Source organism: Prunus mume, linkage group LG6 (assembly GCF_029339155.1).
Source record: "Prunus mume cultivar Tortuosa linkage group LG6, ASM2933915v1, whole genome shotgun sequence".
Lineage (NCBI taxonomy): Eukaryota > Viridiplantae > Streptophyta > Magnoliopsida > Rosales > Rosaceae > Prunus > Prunus mume.
Genome location: NC_142703.1, coordinates 69786 through 86239, shown reverse-complemented (window position 1 = coordinate 86239; position 16454 = coordinate 69786). Strand labels below are relative to the sequence as shown.

General features: G+C 39.4%; 1 protein-coding gene across 1 annotated transcript; it reads left to right on the top strand.

The window, feature by feature from the left end:
• Positions 1–10861: 10861 nt before the first annotated feature.
• On the top strand, positions 10862–13157 carry LOC148915725 (protein FAR1-RELATED SEQUENCE 4-like). The gene is made up of 2 exons (XM_089053809.1): positions 10862–11677; positions 11906–13157. Exons 1-2 carry the CDS (start codon positions 10897–10899, stop codon positions 12943–12945), a joined length of 1821 nt encoding a protein of 606 aa, XP_088909935.1. The 5' UTR covers positions 10862–10896; the 3' UTR covers positions 12946–13157.
• Positions 13158–16454: the final 3297 nt, after the last annotated feature.

Here is a 16454-nt window from a genome sequence, read left to right as displayed (position 1 = left end):
ATCTTGACACGACATGACACGACCCATTGCCAGCCCTAATTGACATTGTGGTTCGAACATGTGGTATTGTATTATGGAAAAAGAAAAAAAAAATTCCTTGTACATTTGTTGAAGGTTTCGAGTTTTACGTCCCGGATCGGTTTGTTTGTAATAACTTAGCATATTATTTGTTGTTGAAAATTTAGGGTGTGACAGTTTGGTATCAGAGTATGGTTTTGCTTTGATGAAGTGTCAGAGCTTATGGTCAGCTCTGACAGTTTGGTTTTAGAGCATATGGTATGCTCTGATGAAGTGACAAAGCTTTTATTACACAAAGCTTCAATTATTATTTTTTAAACAAGGAAAAAAATGACCCATTAAATCCTTGGAATCTATACAAAATTGAAACACAATTAATCGGCATTGAATTGCAGCTAATATCTTAACAAATTACATTAAAAATGTAATCGGGTATTATAGGTATTTTAAAAATATAATTGTAGACAAAGAAATTTTGGCGCAATAAATTCCATTAGATAAGAAAAAAAAATTAGGGTTCGGTGGATTGAATTGTGGGTCCCATAATTCTACCATGTGGCGTATGACTCATCAAAATTGGAATTGATTTTAAATCAAATCAGAATTCCACAAAGGAAGGTCTTAAAGAATGAAAGCTATTTAGATCAAGCATCCGACAGGAGCCTATAAATAGGAGGACTCAAGACGAAAGAAATGAGCTTAGACAAACAAAGCATTCAGAAGAAAGCGAAACTCTCTGCATTCTTCACCCCACTTCGGAAGAGCCACCAAGCACAACAAATACGTGCCAGTTCCTTCAACCTAGAAGAATCCCAAACACCAAACAAGCTTCGTGCTACCCATTTGATCAAGATCAAGTCTCTACGACCCTTGTATCAAACCCAAATTTTCTTCAAACACTTTGGAGATTGAATCAGAGGATTCAATACAGAGATTGTAACCCTAAATTTCATTAATACAAATATTATTTTGTACACGTGTTCTTGTCTCATTTGTCGCAGGATATTCGTGTTTACAACTTTGGCATGCCCGGTGGGATATCTATGCCTCTCATCTCTTTTTCCAGTTCCATAATCAATCAACAAATCGAAAACGATGGCTTCAAGAAGAGTCAAACTGTTCCCGCGATGAGAGGCAAAAGCATGAGCGCCCCCTTGTCAATGGAGACTCTGCTGGAGTCGTCACCCAGAGCAAAGCCGAGGCGATATCCACAACTCAACATGTCACTTCCATACCGACTCAAGCCAAGGTGAAAGATGTGGACTTAAGGCGTGAACCAGTTATCAATTTAGCCTCCTTGGGGCAAAGAAGAATACCTCTCAGCGGATGAGAGAAAGCTCTCGGAGCGAAGAAAGGAATTTTGGGCTCGAAGAATTCAAGAAAGCGTTCACTCTCGCATGTTTGGACATTGACTCGAACAAGCTCATACCATGGATCCCTTTGGTGACCAGCAGAAGAAGATTGCCATGAAACCTCGGGTGTCTATAGGTGAGTCTTATTCTATGGCCATGCAGGTCATGGTGACAGGGCGATGTCTATTGAAAACAGCTGGCCCATAGGCGATCCGGCGTCACGAAATTGTGAAGGCGGTCGAAGAGAGAGATCGCGGATTGCTTCTCTCATTAACAAGTGGGAGACACATCATGATAAGGAGTCCGGTCAAGACGTACACAAGAAAGGACCATATCACGAAGCTGAATCTAGCGAAAAATGATTGGGTCATGAAACAAAGTCGGGTGAGAAGTTGCATGGAAAAGGCAACACCGCCTCGGTGGTTTCTTTATTGGTCCAACAACTTCAGGACATGATAGCGAACACCATCAGGGTTCAATACGGAGCACCTTCCGAAGACACGCTCATATATTCCAAGCCATACACCAAGAGGATAGACAACCTGCAGATGCCGAAGGGATATCAACCTCCCAAATTTCAACAATTCGATGGAAAGGGCAACCCAAAACAACACGTTGCACACTTCGTCGAAACATGCAACAATGCTAGGACGGAGGGTGACCACCTAGTGAAACAATTTGTTCATTCCTTGAAAGGAAATGCATTTGATTGGTATATAGACTTGGAGTCTGAGTCCCTCGACAGTTGGGATCAAATGGAGCGAGAATTCTTGAACAAATTCTATAGCACTCGTCGCATTGTGAGTATGATGGAACTCACAAATACCAAGCAATGGAAAGATAAACCTGTCATCGATTACATCAATCAATGGCTCTCGTTAAGCCTGGATTGCAAAGATAGGCTTTTGGAGATATCGGCAAGTTGAGATGTGCATTCAAGGGATGCATTAGGAGTTACTCTACATTCTACAAGGGATTAATGGCTAGCCACTCGTGCCCATGATATGGAGTTAAGTATAGCTAGCCACGTTGGAAAGCATGAGCCCTTCAAGGAGCATAAGAAGGAGAAAGTCTTTGGAAAAAAGACATATAAGCCTATCAAGAAGCCTACCAAGGAAGCGATGACAATCAACATTGTCCTTGTCAAAATCTCCACCCGAGATAAGAAGAGAGAAGTCAACAGGATGAAGCCATCCCGAGAGATGAATAGACGTCGACGCACCATGAAGGACTAGGAGGAAAAAACCTACCCTTTCCCTGACTCGATGTCGCGGTATGCTCGAGGACTTGCTTGAAAAAAAAGTGATCAAATTGCCAAAATGTAAGAGGCCTGAGGAGATGAACCGGTTAACGACCCTAAGTTTTGCAAGTACCACCAAATTGTCAGCCATCCAGTAGAAAAGTACTTCATGTTGAAGGAGCTAATTATGAACTTAGCTAGGCTAGGAAGGATTAAGTTGGACGTTGACGAAATCGCAGATGCGAACATTGCCACAATTGTGTTTGGATCATTTGATTCAGTGTCGTTGCTTGCATTGTCGAAAATATCGGAGTTTCAATCAACAAGGGGCATACACCAAGTGACTTATCTGTGTACAAAAGAAATGGAGGGCAAACCGAGCAATCGAGGTGGTGATGGCTTCTTTGGTGACTCGTCTTTCGATGACAATGAAGGATGGATGCTCGTTACTCGGCGGAATGAAGCGCACTCCTCAACGACGAAATGGTCAATCAAAGAAGAAGCTGCGGAAGAGAGGCTCACACCAATACTCTAAGAGCAAAACTAGAATGATGGTGAGGAGAGACTCCGACCAAGAAAGTGGATCACTAATCCAAGGGCCACGGACTCCGATTATGCTAGGAGAATACTTTCCCAAAGTGTGCTTCGTAAGAGGGCCAATGGAGACAATTCGTATGACAACTTGCTATCAAGTGGATGACAAAGATACCTCAGAAGGAGAATCTGAAACCTATGAAGAGCAAAAGGTCTCAGCACAGGCAGAGGATTCATCATCGCACTTCAATACTAAGGAAGCAGTGGAACTTCCTGAAGCAATATGTATAGCATTGGGAAAGGCCTTAATGGATCTCAATATTCAACCAAATGAAATAAGAAAGGCCCAAAAATTAGAGCCTAAGTCTCAAGGTCATGCTGTTTGTTGCGCAACATGTGCTTCCATCACATTCACCGATGAAGATCTCTTGTTAAGGTCCAAACTACATAACTGTCGCTTTTCGTGTCAGGGTATCTGTGAGAACAAAAACTTAGTCGCATGCTCATGGATGGAGGGTCGGCAGTAAGCATCATGCCAAAGTCCACAATGATAAAGTTAAGCATCACCATGGACGAATTGTCTCGAAGTAGTCTCATGATTCAAGGCTTTAATCAAGGAGGGCAAAGAGCCATGAGCATGATCAGAATTGAGCTCGTGATAGGTGATTTAAGGTCAAATACCTTATTTCACGTGATTGATGCCAAGACTCCCTATAATCTTCTCTTAGGAAGGCCATGGGTACATGCAAACGGAATAGTGCCTTCAATCTTACATTAATATTTCAAATTCTACAGAGACGGAGTGAAGAAAATCTTGGGTGACGTCAAACCATTTACTGAAGCTGAGTCTTATTTCACCGACGCCAAGTTTTACATGGATGGAGACATGGTATCTAAAGTTATTCTCATTGAGGTTTACATTCAAAGTGCCTTTCCACTTAAGAGAATGCCGATAAGAAGTCAAAAAGCACTTCATCTGAACAAATGGAATCATCATCGATAGATTCATGAAAGGTGTCTATTCCTGTTCTTCGTTATGTCTCATCATCCTGACGGAAGGAAGGACAATCCCCATTTGGAAAAGAAATAAAACCAAGGAAGTTAGGGGAAAGTGACATGAAGTTCTTGAAGGAGTTGACAACCATGCCTTTGCCCAAGTTGAGCAATTAAGACGTTTCGAAATCTTCGGTACCAGGGTTCGTCAGACCATCACAAGATGCAACAAGACATGAATCTCTTCCGGTCAAAAGAACTAAAGAAGGTTCTGATCCTAAAGCTTATAAGCTCATGTTAAAGGCAGGTTATGACTTCGGCTTATCTCCTTCGCTGGGAAGCTTAATCCAAACGTCACCGAAGAAAGGACACATGGCCTTAGCAAAACCCAAAAGAAGTTGAAGGAGCAGGGATACACAATTGACTCGGCTAGAGCAGGCCTTGGTTTTACACCTGTCGCACCGGTTAAGATCTCTGCTAGAAGAAAAGAAAAAAAGGCAAATGCTCAACACATTAGTGTCAAAGTGGTTGAAGAGGAAAAAGAACCAAAGGCTATTAAGATAGCCTCAGTATTTGGCCGTTTAGCCAAGGCTACCCAATGAACCTCAGTTTTTAGCCACATCAAAGAATCAACGTCACAACCCTCTGTGTTCAAAAGGATATCTGGATATAAGAGTCAAAAGGGAATTCGATCAGCTCCGCGCAGATCGGCGCTAGAAAGGCTCGGAGTTCCAAGCAAGCCGTCTAAAGAGAAAATCCATTGACTAGAGTGTGCAGAATAATAGTCAACTGCGGTCACCATAAGTGCATCGATCATAGCTTGTAAAGATGAGACGTCATTCCCCACATTTGTCAAGGGTAGTCAACAACTTGCCAAGCTCATCTTTGAATGAAGGAAGCCTTTCCAATGAAGCTTTCAAGATTATGCTTTTTATTTGGTTTACTAAAATGGAAACTACTTTGTGAAGGGTTTTGTCTGCAACACCTAATTTGGATTCCCTACATTTCAGAGGTTGATGCATGATTAGCCGACTTTAAGAAATGTTGCTGCGCAAGGGAACCTACATTGACCGATGAATAATGATTAAGCAAGTAGACTCCAAGATTTCTAAACACGGAGTGTGATAAAGATTTGAATCATACCTCTTAGGCTAACACCTGAACCACTTATCGGGAGCAAAGTATCATTTTCCCCTTCGATAGGCAAAAGAATTAAATGGCACAAGCTCGGACACGGTAGGAACATGATGCACTACTTCTCCCTAAAATAAATATCATTAATTAATTAATATATAAATAAATAAATAAAAAGGAGACCCAAAGCGAAATAAAATACATACCTCATTCATTAGAACTGGTTGTGAAACAGCGGGCACATCACAAAAAAAAGTGTCATCGAGTGGGTATGTTGTATCCAGATCGCAATAGAGAGGTCCTACACTTGTCTTCTTATGCCTAAAGTTGACCTCACTGTCTTCATTGCTGCTTATATGCCCTCGCTTCAAATTGCGAATTCGTCGACAGAGGGGAATGAAATCTTCCTAAGAATCTGCTACGCTTTCTGTTTCTCATTTATCATTAGGGGCCCAAGTTGGAGGAACATCAACTGGAGGTGGATGTTGAACTCGAGGCGCGGGAGTAGTAGAACTACCTTCAACTTCTGGATGAACTTTGTGCGCTCTACCACGTATGAGTTCATCATGAACTAAAGTTTCGTTGCCCTGAGACTTAAAAGATTTTGGCTAAGATAACGACGACGACTTGCCTACAGTTGAGACTGTCTTTGACTTCGTTGATTCAAAGCGATGCACTTTTGACCACCAAACAACATAATCAGATGTGACCCCAAATTCCCAGATATTGTCCTTAGTGGGTAGGGTTATTGTAGATGCACTACCAACGTTTAAGCATGACTTTCAATGTGAATACACTGAAAGCACAGTGTCGTTCTGGATGTCATCTTTAAGTTCTCCCGCACATGTTGTACATAGCGAACTGCTACCAATCGGTGCGGGCTATAAGGTTAGATGACTAGGTAGTTTTCCTATCGCAGAGAAACGTATCCCGAACAAACGCATATCAAATACGCAAAGTCTTCTTTGGAAATATGATCTTCATCCTTCAGTCGTTTGCACTTTGAAAACACTCTTGCCAGACGGCTCAATTCCACTCTACCACAAGTCCGGAACAAAGCTCAAGCGTTGAATCTTCAAAAAATTTCACCGAAAGTCTTCCTGAAAACCTTACCATGATAGGAATAGCCTTCTCGGAAGATGATGTAAAGTGTTTGTCGAAGTATTCGCCCAACCACCCACACACATAATGAAAAGGAAGAACAGTTGTGCAATTTCCTGGATCATATGCGCTAGAAATATCGTTCAACCCCTTGTAAATGCTAGCCAATACTGGAATTGCTAGGCCAAATGATACACCGTGAGCCATTCGACTAGCAACTTTGAAAACCCCCGGTCTAATCAAAGTGACACCATCATTGGGAAATACAAATTTGCATGACCAGCAAGCAAGGAAAGCAGTCAAGTATGATCTTCCCATATCTTCATCAGTTATACCCAAATCTTCAAAAACGCCTTCCTCTTCCTTTGGCTTTTGTGACTTGTTTCGTATAGTTTTCCTTGAAGGCTTTTTGTACTTGAATGGTCCCTGATACCAACACTTTATCCAAGCAGTCATTCTCACTCCAGATTTTCCTTTAGAATCCCATAAAATTTTGTGGTATGTTAAGAACAAGTAGCGACAAATGTGTGGGATATTGGACGCGCCTTTATGGTCCTTCCTGTTGAGACTCTCAGCAGTTGGAATAACCTCATCATAAAATCGACCTGTAATAGAGAGACCGCCGATTTCATGGAGATCCCAAAGGGAAATGGACATTTCTCCTTACGATGTATGAAGAGTATTCGTCGCATGACACCAGTACTTGCAAAAGGCTCGGATGACTGGAGCATGTCGATCATAGCTAAATAGTGAGGCAAACACTGCATTATACAAACTGGGGCTCTAAAGAACCTAGCTATTTCTACTTAGCACATCTTCAAGCCATTCCCAATAATACTCGGTAACTATAGATTCACCGGCTGTCAGGAGAACAGAACTCCAATCACTGCTCCATTATGGATTCAATCACTAAGAAGTTCGAATGCCCTTAATGAATCGGTTTCTGCTTGATGCGAGAACTTTAATTGTAAAACAGTGGAGTGAAGGTCCCTACCCGTAGACTTGGATTTTTTGAAGCTGCTCAGTTGAAAAAACACTTCTTGAGACCAAGACGGGATATGAAGAGAATTGTCCACCTCAGATACCTCAAAAGCTAAGAGAGGCACACCTACAAGCAATGTAGTACCTTCGTCTCGGTTGTCACTTTCATCCTCGAGAATAATGACAGTGCCTTTCTTGAAACACTTGAAGAAGGCCATCTTTATAAGATGAACGACATGAAACAATATTCAGTATCAAGCTAATGGCTCCATACTTTAAAAAAAAAATTAAAATTATAAAAAATAAATAAAAAGAAGAAACTAGAACAACCAAGGGGAAACGCTTACTTGTACAAGTTTTAAGAGCCGGACAAAGATTGAATGCCATAAGAAGCAATCTTTACTCGTCCTCCACTACGTAAAGTCTAAGCGCTTGAGAGGGTTATCACCAAGTCGAAGAGATGGATCAAACCCAAGCGGTTATCATCTTCCACTTACGTAAAGCCTAAGCGCTTAGTGGGCTATCACCAAGTCGGAGAGATTGCAGTATAGGACGTCTACGTTCTTCACTCGTCTTCACTTACGTAAAGCCTAAGGGCTTGAGCGGGTTATCACCAAGTCGGAGAGATGGATCAAACCCAAGCAATATAGGGCGTCCATATTCTTCGCTCGTCTTCCCCTACGTAAAGCCTAAGCGCTTGAGCAGGTTATCACCAAGTCGGAGAGATGGATCAAACCCAAGCGGTATAGGACATCTACATTCTTCACTTTCTTTCAAAGTACCTATTATAAAATAAATAAATAAATATATATATATAAATAAATATTATCATTGAAAAAAAAAAAATTTGGAAGAGCACTAGACGGCACAACCCCAAAATAAAAAATAATAAAAAATCAAGGTCGATTGGGGGAACCCACCCACATCCTCAAAACCGAGCCAGCGAACCCAGCCCCAAGTCCAGCAGGAGGCCCATGTCGCGCCTGGCCGCTCGCTCTAGTGCCAGCATGCTCATTACGCCTCACACAAAGCCCATCGTTTCCTTGCCCTAGCTCCAGCTCGTGGTTTGCATCCATGCGAAGGCCCATCAACTTCTTGCCCAGTGCAAGCCCGCTCGCACACTAGGCCAAACGTCTCCTACCTCCACTTCAAGCCCGGTGTACGCGAGCTTGAACCTGCTAGCCCTTCCACCCCCAAATCATGCTTCAAAAAAAAAAAGGAAGAAGACGCATAAGCACAGAGATAGAAACATCCCAAAAGTGGGTCAAGCACAAGAATTGACGCAATCATTGTGGGAATGATTATTTTTTAAAAAAATAAAAATAAAATAAAAAAAAAAAGGACAAAAAACTTACACAAGCACAGGAAATTTGTGTGCCAAGAGAATTTGCTATTCAACCAGCAAGCTTCTTGATATGCCCAAAAAGGTGGGTTCTTGTGGCTATGAAAAAAAAATTCAACGTCAGTCTTCTTTGTTCCTCTAGTTGCAAACATGCATACATAAGAGAATCAGACAATAAAGAAAAAGAAGCAACTCCCACCACTATAGTTGCTGAGAATTCAAATGATGCAAAAGCAACTCCCACCACTTTAGTTGCTGAGAATTCAAATGATGCAAACTTCAAAGTCGTAGACCTTGCTGACAAGAGGAATTTTTGTTGTTCTACTCGGTTAATCTCAATATCCATGCGCGGTGCTAAAGGCCATCAAAGCTCCTGGTGGTACTAGGGTTTCTTATTCCTAGTTTAGGAAAAGATTGAATTTTGTTTCTTGCTGCACAAAATCTTAACAATATTGGATATTATTAAGCTTAATAATCACCCCCCAAAAAAAAAAACAGAAAAACCAGAAGCCAGTGATTCAATATTGGATATTATTAACAAGAACAAGAAAAATAATGTCATGACACCACCTCATTCTGCAGCGCTCCACTTGAGTATTAGTAAAAAGCAGTGTTTAATTTGTGCCAATTAAAAAATTAAAATTATAAATAATAAATAATAAAACTAGAAACTACACTTGCCCAATCACAATGTCCATTGTTTAATATACAGTTTTCACAATTGACACCAACTGACATTTCAATTCAGGTACAGGAGAGGAATCTATAATTGTCCCAATGCATATTAAATACCCAAACATTGTTACTTACAAAAAGGCAGAGCCAAAAGATGCGTCGAATTAAAGTACACGGGGAGAGAGAGAGAGAGAGAGAGAGAGAGATTTTTCTATAGAAAATTAGTGAAACACCCAATTCTAGACATTAAACTACAATAAAACCCTAGACTATTTAAAACATATAAACACACCCAAAATAAACCCAAAAACCAACAGCTGTCAATTTTGGATTTATTTTTATGTTAGATTAGTTTTGACCTTTTGGTCGAATTCTTTGAAACAGGCCCAAAATTCGCCATAGGATAGGAATTTCTGAAAATTTACGTTGGTGACCTCATAACGAAACTGTTTGGCAGCCTCACAGATCAAATATTCCAAAGCGAGCCGTTGGTTCTTGAGCGAAGCGAGCTTCGTTCACCTCTTGACGAAGCTCAGTATGATGTGGTTTCGCATCTTCTTTTTGGATTCTTCTGAGCTCAGTATGGTGTAGATTGGAGTTCTATTGCTTCAATTTTTTTGTTCTTTGTTGTTTGATTTGGTAATTTGTGGATTGATATTGCGCTGCAAGAGACTCGATTGGAGCTTGGTGCGATCTGTGATCTTCTATTTTGAGGTATTTCGATTTTTTCTTGTGAATTCATATTCGTTTTTTGAGGATTCGATTATATTGTAGTCTGATTTTTGGTGATTTCATGTTCGATTAATTAAGTTGCTGATTAGGTTTTCGTTTCTTTTTGTTTATAATTTGGATTGATTTCAGATTCGTTTTGATTGTGGATTTGCTCTTGTGTTTTGATTTGAGGTGTGGTGAAACTTTTGTGATATTCGATTTGGTTTTCATATTAATTGAGGTTTTTTCAGTTGAATCTGAGTATATTCGTGTTTTTTCTGTTTATGCACTATTGGTTTTTGAGTCGACTATAATTCACTGTTAATACTCGGCATCCACTGTTATTGCTAGTAGTCATTTTTGTTTTGTTTGTTGTTTTTTTGTATAGATATGGATGATTCGAGAGTGGCAAAGTGCACCTATGGTGGTGGAACTTTAATGCTTATTTTGTCTTCAACTACTACTTTTGATTGGCTGTCTAACGAGTTGTGTAGTAGGTTCAAGCTGAAGTTAGGTCATTTTGAGTTGAGGTACTCTTATACGGATTGCTCCAATTGTTTATTGGAATTGGATGATGATTTGAAAATCATGTTTATGGTATGTGGACTGACGAAGGATCAATTAATTCACATTGCTGTTAGGGATAAGGTCTGTAGTGAATTATGTTCAATGTTAATACGAACATAATTGCTTCTCCTTTTTTGTTGGAGGCTGTTCCTAACAATTACAGTTTTGCACAAGATGAGGATACATGTAAATATTCAATTCAAACTGGTAGTATTGTTGATTCAAGTGCAGCTTCTCCTTGTTTGAGTATGGATTTTGATGGTATTAGCAGTGAGTATGGAAGTGAATATTTAGGCAAATATGGTAGTTGTGGAGGTCGTAAGTATTTGTCTACTGATTGGGAGGGTTATATTACTCATGAGGGTCAGAAGTTTGAGGGTGGAGTTTGTGAATTCCGTGATAAGTTGGCTAAGTACTCGATTGAGAATGGTTTTAAGATGAAATATTTGAAAAATGAGCCTCGTCGTGTTACTGCTGTGTGTGCTAAGAAGGAATCAAATGGCTGTGAGTGGCATGTGCATGCTGTTAAGTCGAATGTAAATGGATTTTTTTATATTAAGAACTTAAATAATGCACACAGTTGCAGTGGTTTGATCCGTGAGAAGAGAAATAAGGCAATGGGGTCTCGTTTGGTGTCTTCAATTGTCAAAGATAAGGTTCGTAGCAATCCTTTGGTAAGGCCTATTGAGCTGATTACTGATTTGAAGGAGAATTATGGATTGGATATCCCTTATCATGTTGCGTGGTATGGGAAGGAGTCGGCTACTAAGGATTTGCATGGTGATGAGGAGTTGTCTTATGCTCACCTGCCTTGGTATGTGAATGTTTTGAAGGCCAGCAATGTCGGATCTCATTGTGTGCTTGACTGTGGCGAGGATGGTTCTCGTTTCCAGCGGATCTTTATATGTTTTAAGGCCTCCATTGATGGTTTTCGGTGGTGTAGGCCTATGTTGTTCATTGATGGTACTTTCGTCACAAACAAGTACAAGGGTACTCTTCTAGGAGCTACTGCAAAGAATGGAAATAAAGGTATGTAATGTAAATGCTGTAGTTGTTGACTTCCATTGAGTGGTATGAACAGTGTAGTTATGCAAATGTAAATGTTGTAGTTGTTGACTTCCATTGAGTGGTATGAACAGTTTCTATACTGTTCATACCCTGCATCTTAGTATTTTTATGCATTGTAGTTTTACTCTGCTTTATGTGGTAACACTGTTACAGTTCAAACTAACTAATATAGTTCTCTGTTTCTTGTAGAAGTATTCCCTTTTGCCTTTGCGATTGTATCCGGTGAAACTGTGGATAATTGGAGGTGGTTTCTGGAAAGGATATCTGAAGTCTTGGTTGATGAAGGTAGGCAACTTACATTCATTTCTGATAGGCATGGTGCTATTATCGATGCTGTTAGGACTGTTTTTCCTGCTTCTCCCCATGGTTTTTGTCTATATCATTTGAAAGAGAACTTGAAAAAGAAGTATCCGCATGCTGTTGGTTCCTCTTTCAAGGATCATATTTTATGGCTTTTTTGTAAGTTGTTGTATGCACCGACTGTTGAGGAATATCAAGATACGTTGAAAAAATTAAGAGATGATGGCGGTTCAAAAATAATTGATAAGTTTTTGGCTGATCTCCCTGTCCAAAATTTTGCTAATGCATTTTTTCCGGGAAAGAGGTATGGGGAGGTTAGTAATGCCTTGTCCGAGTCGTTTAATTCATGGGTTAAGGATGTGCGTAGGCTTCCAATTTATGAGATGATTGACACTGTTAGGATCAAAATGATGGAGATGATTTCTAGGAGGAAGCTTGCATCCGAGAAATGGAGTAGTGTTTTGTGTCCTGTTATTGAGGATGAGTTGAAGACTTTAGCTGCAAAGGGTCGTCATTGGAGGATATGTGCGAGTGAATCTGTTTTTGAAGTTCATGCTGATTTGAGTGTTATGGTCAATTTGGACGAGAGGTTTTGCTCCTGTTATCAGTGGCAATTGCTTGGGTTTCCGTGTCAGCATGCGATTCAAGTTATCCAACATTCCGGGTTATGTTTGTACAACTTTGTGGATGAGTATTACAAGGCAGACTTTTATAAGGCTACTTATGCAACCCCTATATTTCCCATACCTGATATTGAGAAGCCTCCTCCTGGAGATGTTTTTCTTCTACCTCCTCATACAAGAAAGCCTCCGGGACGACCTCCGACAAAGCGCTTCAAGTCAAGCAGTGAAACTAAAAGGCAGGTGAAGTGCAAGAGATGCGGTTCTTGTGATCGTCATAATAGGAGGACTTGCAAGGTTCCTATTTGATGTAAAGGTTCTGAGTATAAAGACTTGAATGAGAGTAGTTAGTTTTTAACTAGTTAAAGTGCTATGTGATTGATTAATGACAATCATAGTTGAAAGGAATAGAAATTGATATGCAAGTTGTTAATACGGTGAAATAGCAGTCACTGCATATGAATACACTTTGAATTTTTGGTATTAATACATAATATTTACCATTTTTGGTATTTTGCAAATTTCGGTTTTGAAGTTTGATATGAATTAAGCATTACTGCTGTTTGAATAATCTATAAATGAACGAACGCTATTTAATGCTCACTGTTCATGCCATTGTTGAAATTGAAAGATAGTTCTATGACATGGTATTAACAATTTATTTCTATCAAATAGCATTAACATTGTATTGAGAGTGCGTTGTTATTTGTTGCAGTTCACCTTTTTAGTTGTTTTAGTGCTATGGAGACCATTATTTCAGGTTACATACACTGTTAATTCACGTAAATAAACTGGTTTTTGAATAAGTACATAACTTGAATTTGAAAATCACTTTACTTCAATGTTCTAAACCTACACAAGTCCTAAGAAACTACAATATAAGCAAGAATTTTGGCAAAATATTTGATTACAACTTCATTATTTTGCATTTCTCTCTTCTCTTTCTTTGATGGAAATCCAACTTCTTTCATTGCTCATAATTTTCATGAGGACTTCTTTTCTCATTTGCCAGACCTTTTCTTTGTTGAAATCTGATTCTATTTGTTGGTCTTTGGAAAGCTGCTTCATGAAGTGCATGACAAAGACGCCACAATCATTGCTGCATAATAGAGATACGCATGCAGGAGTTATTTCATATTTTTAGTTGAATAGGATGAAAGTTTCACATTATTGCGTAACTTACGAATTGTTTGCTTGTTGGGGACATTCTCTGTTCTCATCAGCTTGAAGTTAGTAGTATCATGACAAATCGGATACTTCATTGTCTGAGCATATTCTGGTGTAAGTTCGTTGCTGGCAAGTATTTTTGATATCATTCTAGCTGAAGCTTCATTAAGCCCTCTCGGCATCTTGGCATCAAAATCAGGAATTTGGACGAGTTTTGTTTTCAGTGATACTGCAGCACATTCCTTAAGAAGACAGAGGAATATATTTGCTGTCTCAACCTGCATCATAGTCAAGTATGTGCTTAGTTTCCTTTAAATTTAGTGTCCTATGTATTAACAGTGTTAATCACCAGTCTTACTTACCAAAACAATTGCCTTCTTGTGATAATATTGGAGAGTTCGTTCTGATGTCCCCCTGAATGAGTTGAAGTGTGTCCATTTTGCTGCACCGGTGTCAAAGACAAGCAGCGTATGGTGGTTCTCATCTGTAATTGGTATGAACACTCTATCAACTCTTCCAATATTTTCTAGGAGTGGCATATAGAAAGCATGATATGTCAGCTTGTGTGAGGCACCTCGCAAAAACATCTGCAAAAGTCATGTGTTGGTGATTAGTGAGCATGTTGATGATATAAAATTGATGTATTAGATGTGATCTTACATAGTTATTGGCGGACAAATATGCATTTTTCTGTTTCTGAGGGTTCTGCTTCGCATCATCATTAAGTGCCTCTCCATAAGCATCGATGATTAGTGCAGAAATTGGACCATCTCCCATCAGCTTTTCAATGTTATGTTTGTACAATATTGTCCTATTTTGTAGGTAAAAAGCGTCCCTGCGACAATAATGTTGTTTAAAAATGATAATCTCATAATAGTTTAATGACAAGACAGTTCTATGACATAGTATTAACAGTGTAATTCTATGACAGTTCTAAGGCATAGTATTAACAAGTGTAATTCTGTGATGATTGGCTTACTCATCGAATCGATGATTTAAGTAATTTTCCAACTTCTTCTTTGATATTTCATCCAGCCTGTTGTAGACCTCATACATGTGCAACTGAAGGTATGTATCTTTGTCCTCCTTTTTTTTGTTGGCTGCTTCATCTTCGCTTTGGCTTGCTCTTTTTCGGCCTTTCTTATGTGCTTCGGGTATGTGTAATCTGATTTCTTTGCGGGCTTTCTGTCTTTTCTGTCTTTGATTATTTTGATGCCAGAACGCAACTGCCGTGTTCCTACTTCTTTTGCTTGCATGATAACTAACTTTTCAGGAGTTTTTCCATCGGCGTTCTCATCTTCATCATTAGGAGATTCTTGCATCTCCAATTCACTTTCTTCTGCTATTCTCTCATCTTTTTTCTCCTTATCAGCTTGTTCTTTCATCGGAATTTCTCCTTGTTCACCTTGTTTGATTTTTTTTCCCATCACATGTTGCAAAGAGGCAATAACAGTGTCTTTTTCTTTCATGCTCTCAATGCAGGACAACTTTTCCCCTTCAAGTAGTTCATGTTGTTCCTGTAGCTGTCTCCTATTTGATTTGAGTGCATGAAGTTCCCCTTGTAATTTTGCACCTTCTTTTTTCTCTTGCTCAAGCTGCTTTTTCAGTATTTCAATTTGTTGCTCCAACTCTTCTTTTTCAGTCCATATTTGTTGAATGAATGAATTTTTCTTTATGCAGGATTCTATAGCAGTCTGCATCATATCCCTTCGAGTATCTGCCTTTTCAATCCAATAGTCGACTGCTTCTTTCAGCTGTTGGATTTTCTCATGGGTAGGGGCTATTTCATGCTTGTAGTACTCTGGGATTGACCCCACTATGTCCACAAAAATGGAGTCGAAGTCTTCTTCTTGGCTGTCAAGTTCGGGTTACATTCTTTGGACAAAGTGTCCTCCTCCGTCACCGAGTCGCACTAAGGTCAACTCCTTGTTCTTCAATTTCATCATCTGCTTCGCATTCCAATGATTGTGCTGGTGGTTCTTCAATTTCATCATCTGCTTTGCATCCCAATGATTGTGCATTGTCTTCATTTTGCTCCTGTTGTGGAGTTTTTGTCTGGGTTGCACTTTGGTCCACATTTTCATGGAAGCTGAAGTTGTTTCTAGGTAATAATGATCTGGCTTTTTCCTTTTTGTGTTTGACTCTTTAACTGTCACAAATATTAGAAAGGAAAAAAAAAGTATTAGCAAATTTATATACATGTATATGTGTTTGTACACTATCAATTCAGTTTTGAAATATAAATGTTGGATCATTGTAGGTTATCTTACCCAATCTTTAAGTGTGATAACAAAGTCATCATCCTCTTCATTTTCTTCTTGTTCTTCATGGTCTGCATGATCAGTCTTTGTTGCTTCTTCTTTTTCATTGTCAGCAGCTTTTATCTGTTGAATTATTGGAGTCAGTAGTAATTATGGTGTACTAACATTATATATGTTTATGGAAGTAAGAAAAATGCCTTAATGTTTTCATATGTTGCAATATTCAGCTTGATATTGAGCTCCGGAAGGCTCCATTTGACAGCCGCTGGTTTGTGATCTTCTCTTCCAGGAATTGGGTGATCAGGTTAGTTCTTTCACACAGCCAATACTGCAAACATGTTTTTCAATATAAAGTGTTAATGCACATGAAAACAAATAATATAACAGGAT

What these genes read in the sequence shown, in the direction of transcription:
- LOC148915725 (XM_089053809.1), top strand. Translation starts at nt 10,897, where the DNA reads ATGGATTTTGATGGTATTAGCAGTGAGTATGGAAGTGAATATTTAGGC. An exon ending in TGCAAAGAATGGAAATAAAG is followed by an intron (nt 11,678 to 11,905) that starts GTATGTAATGTA and finishes TGTTTCTTGTAG; the next exon opens with AAGTATTCCCTTTTGCCTTT.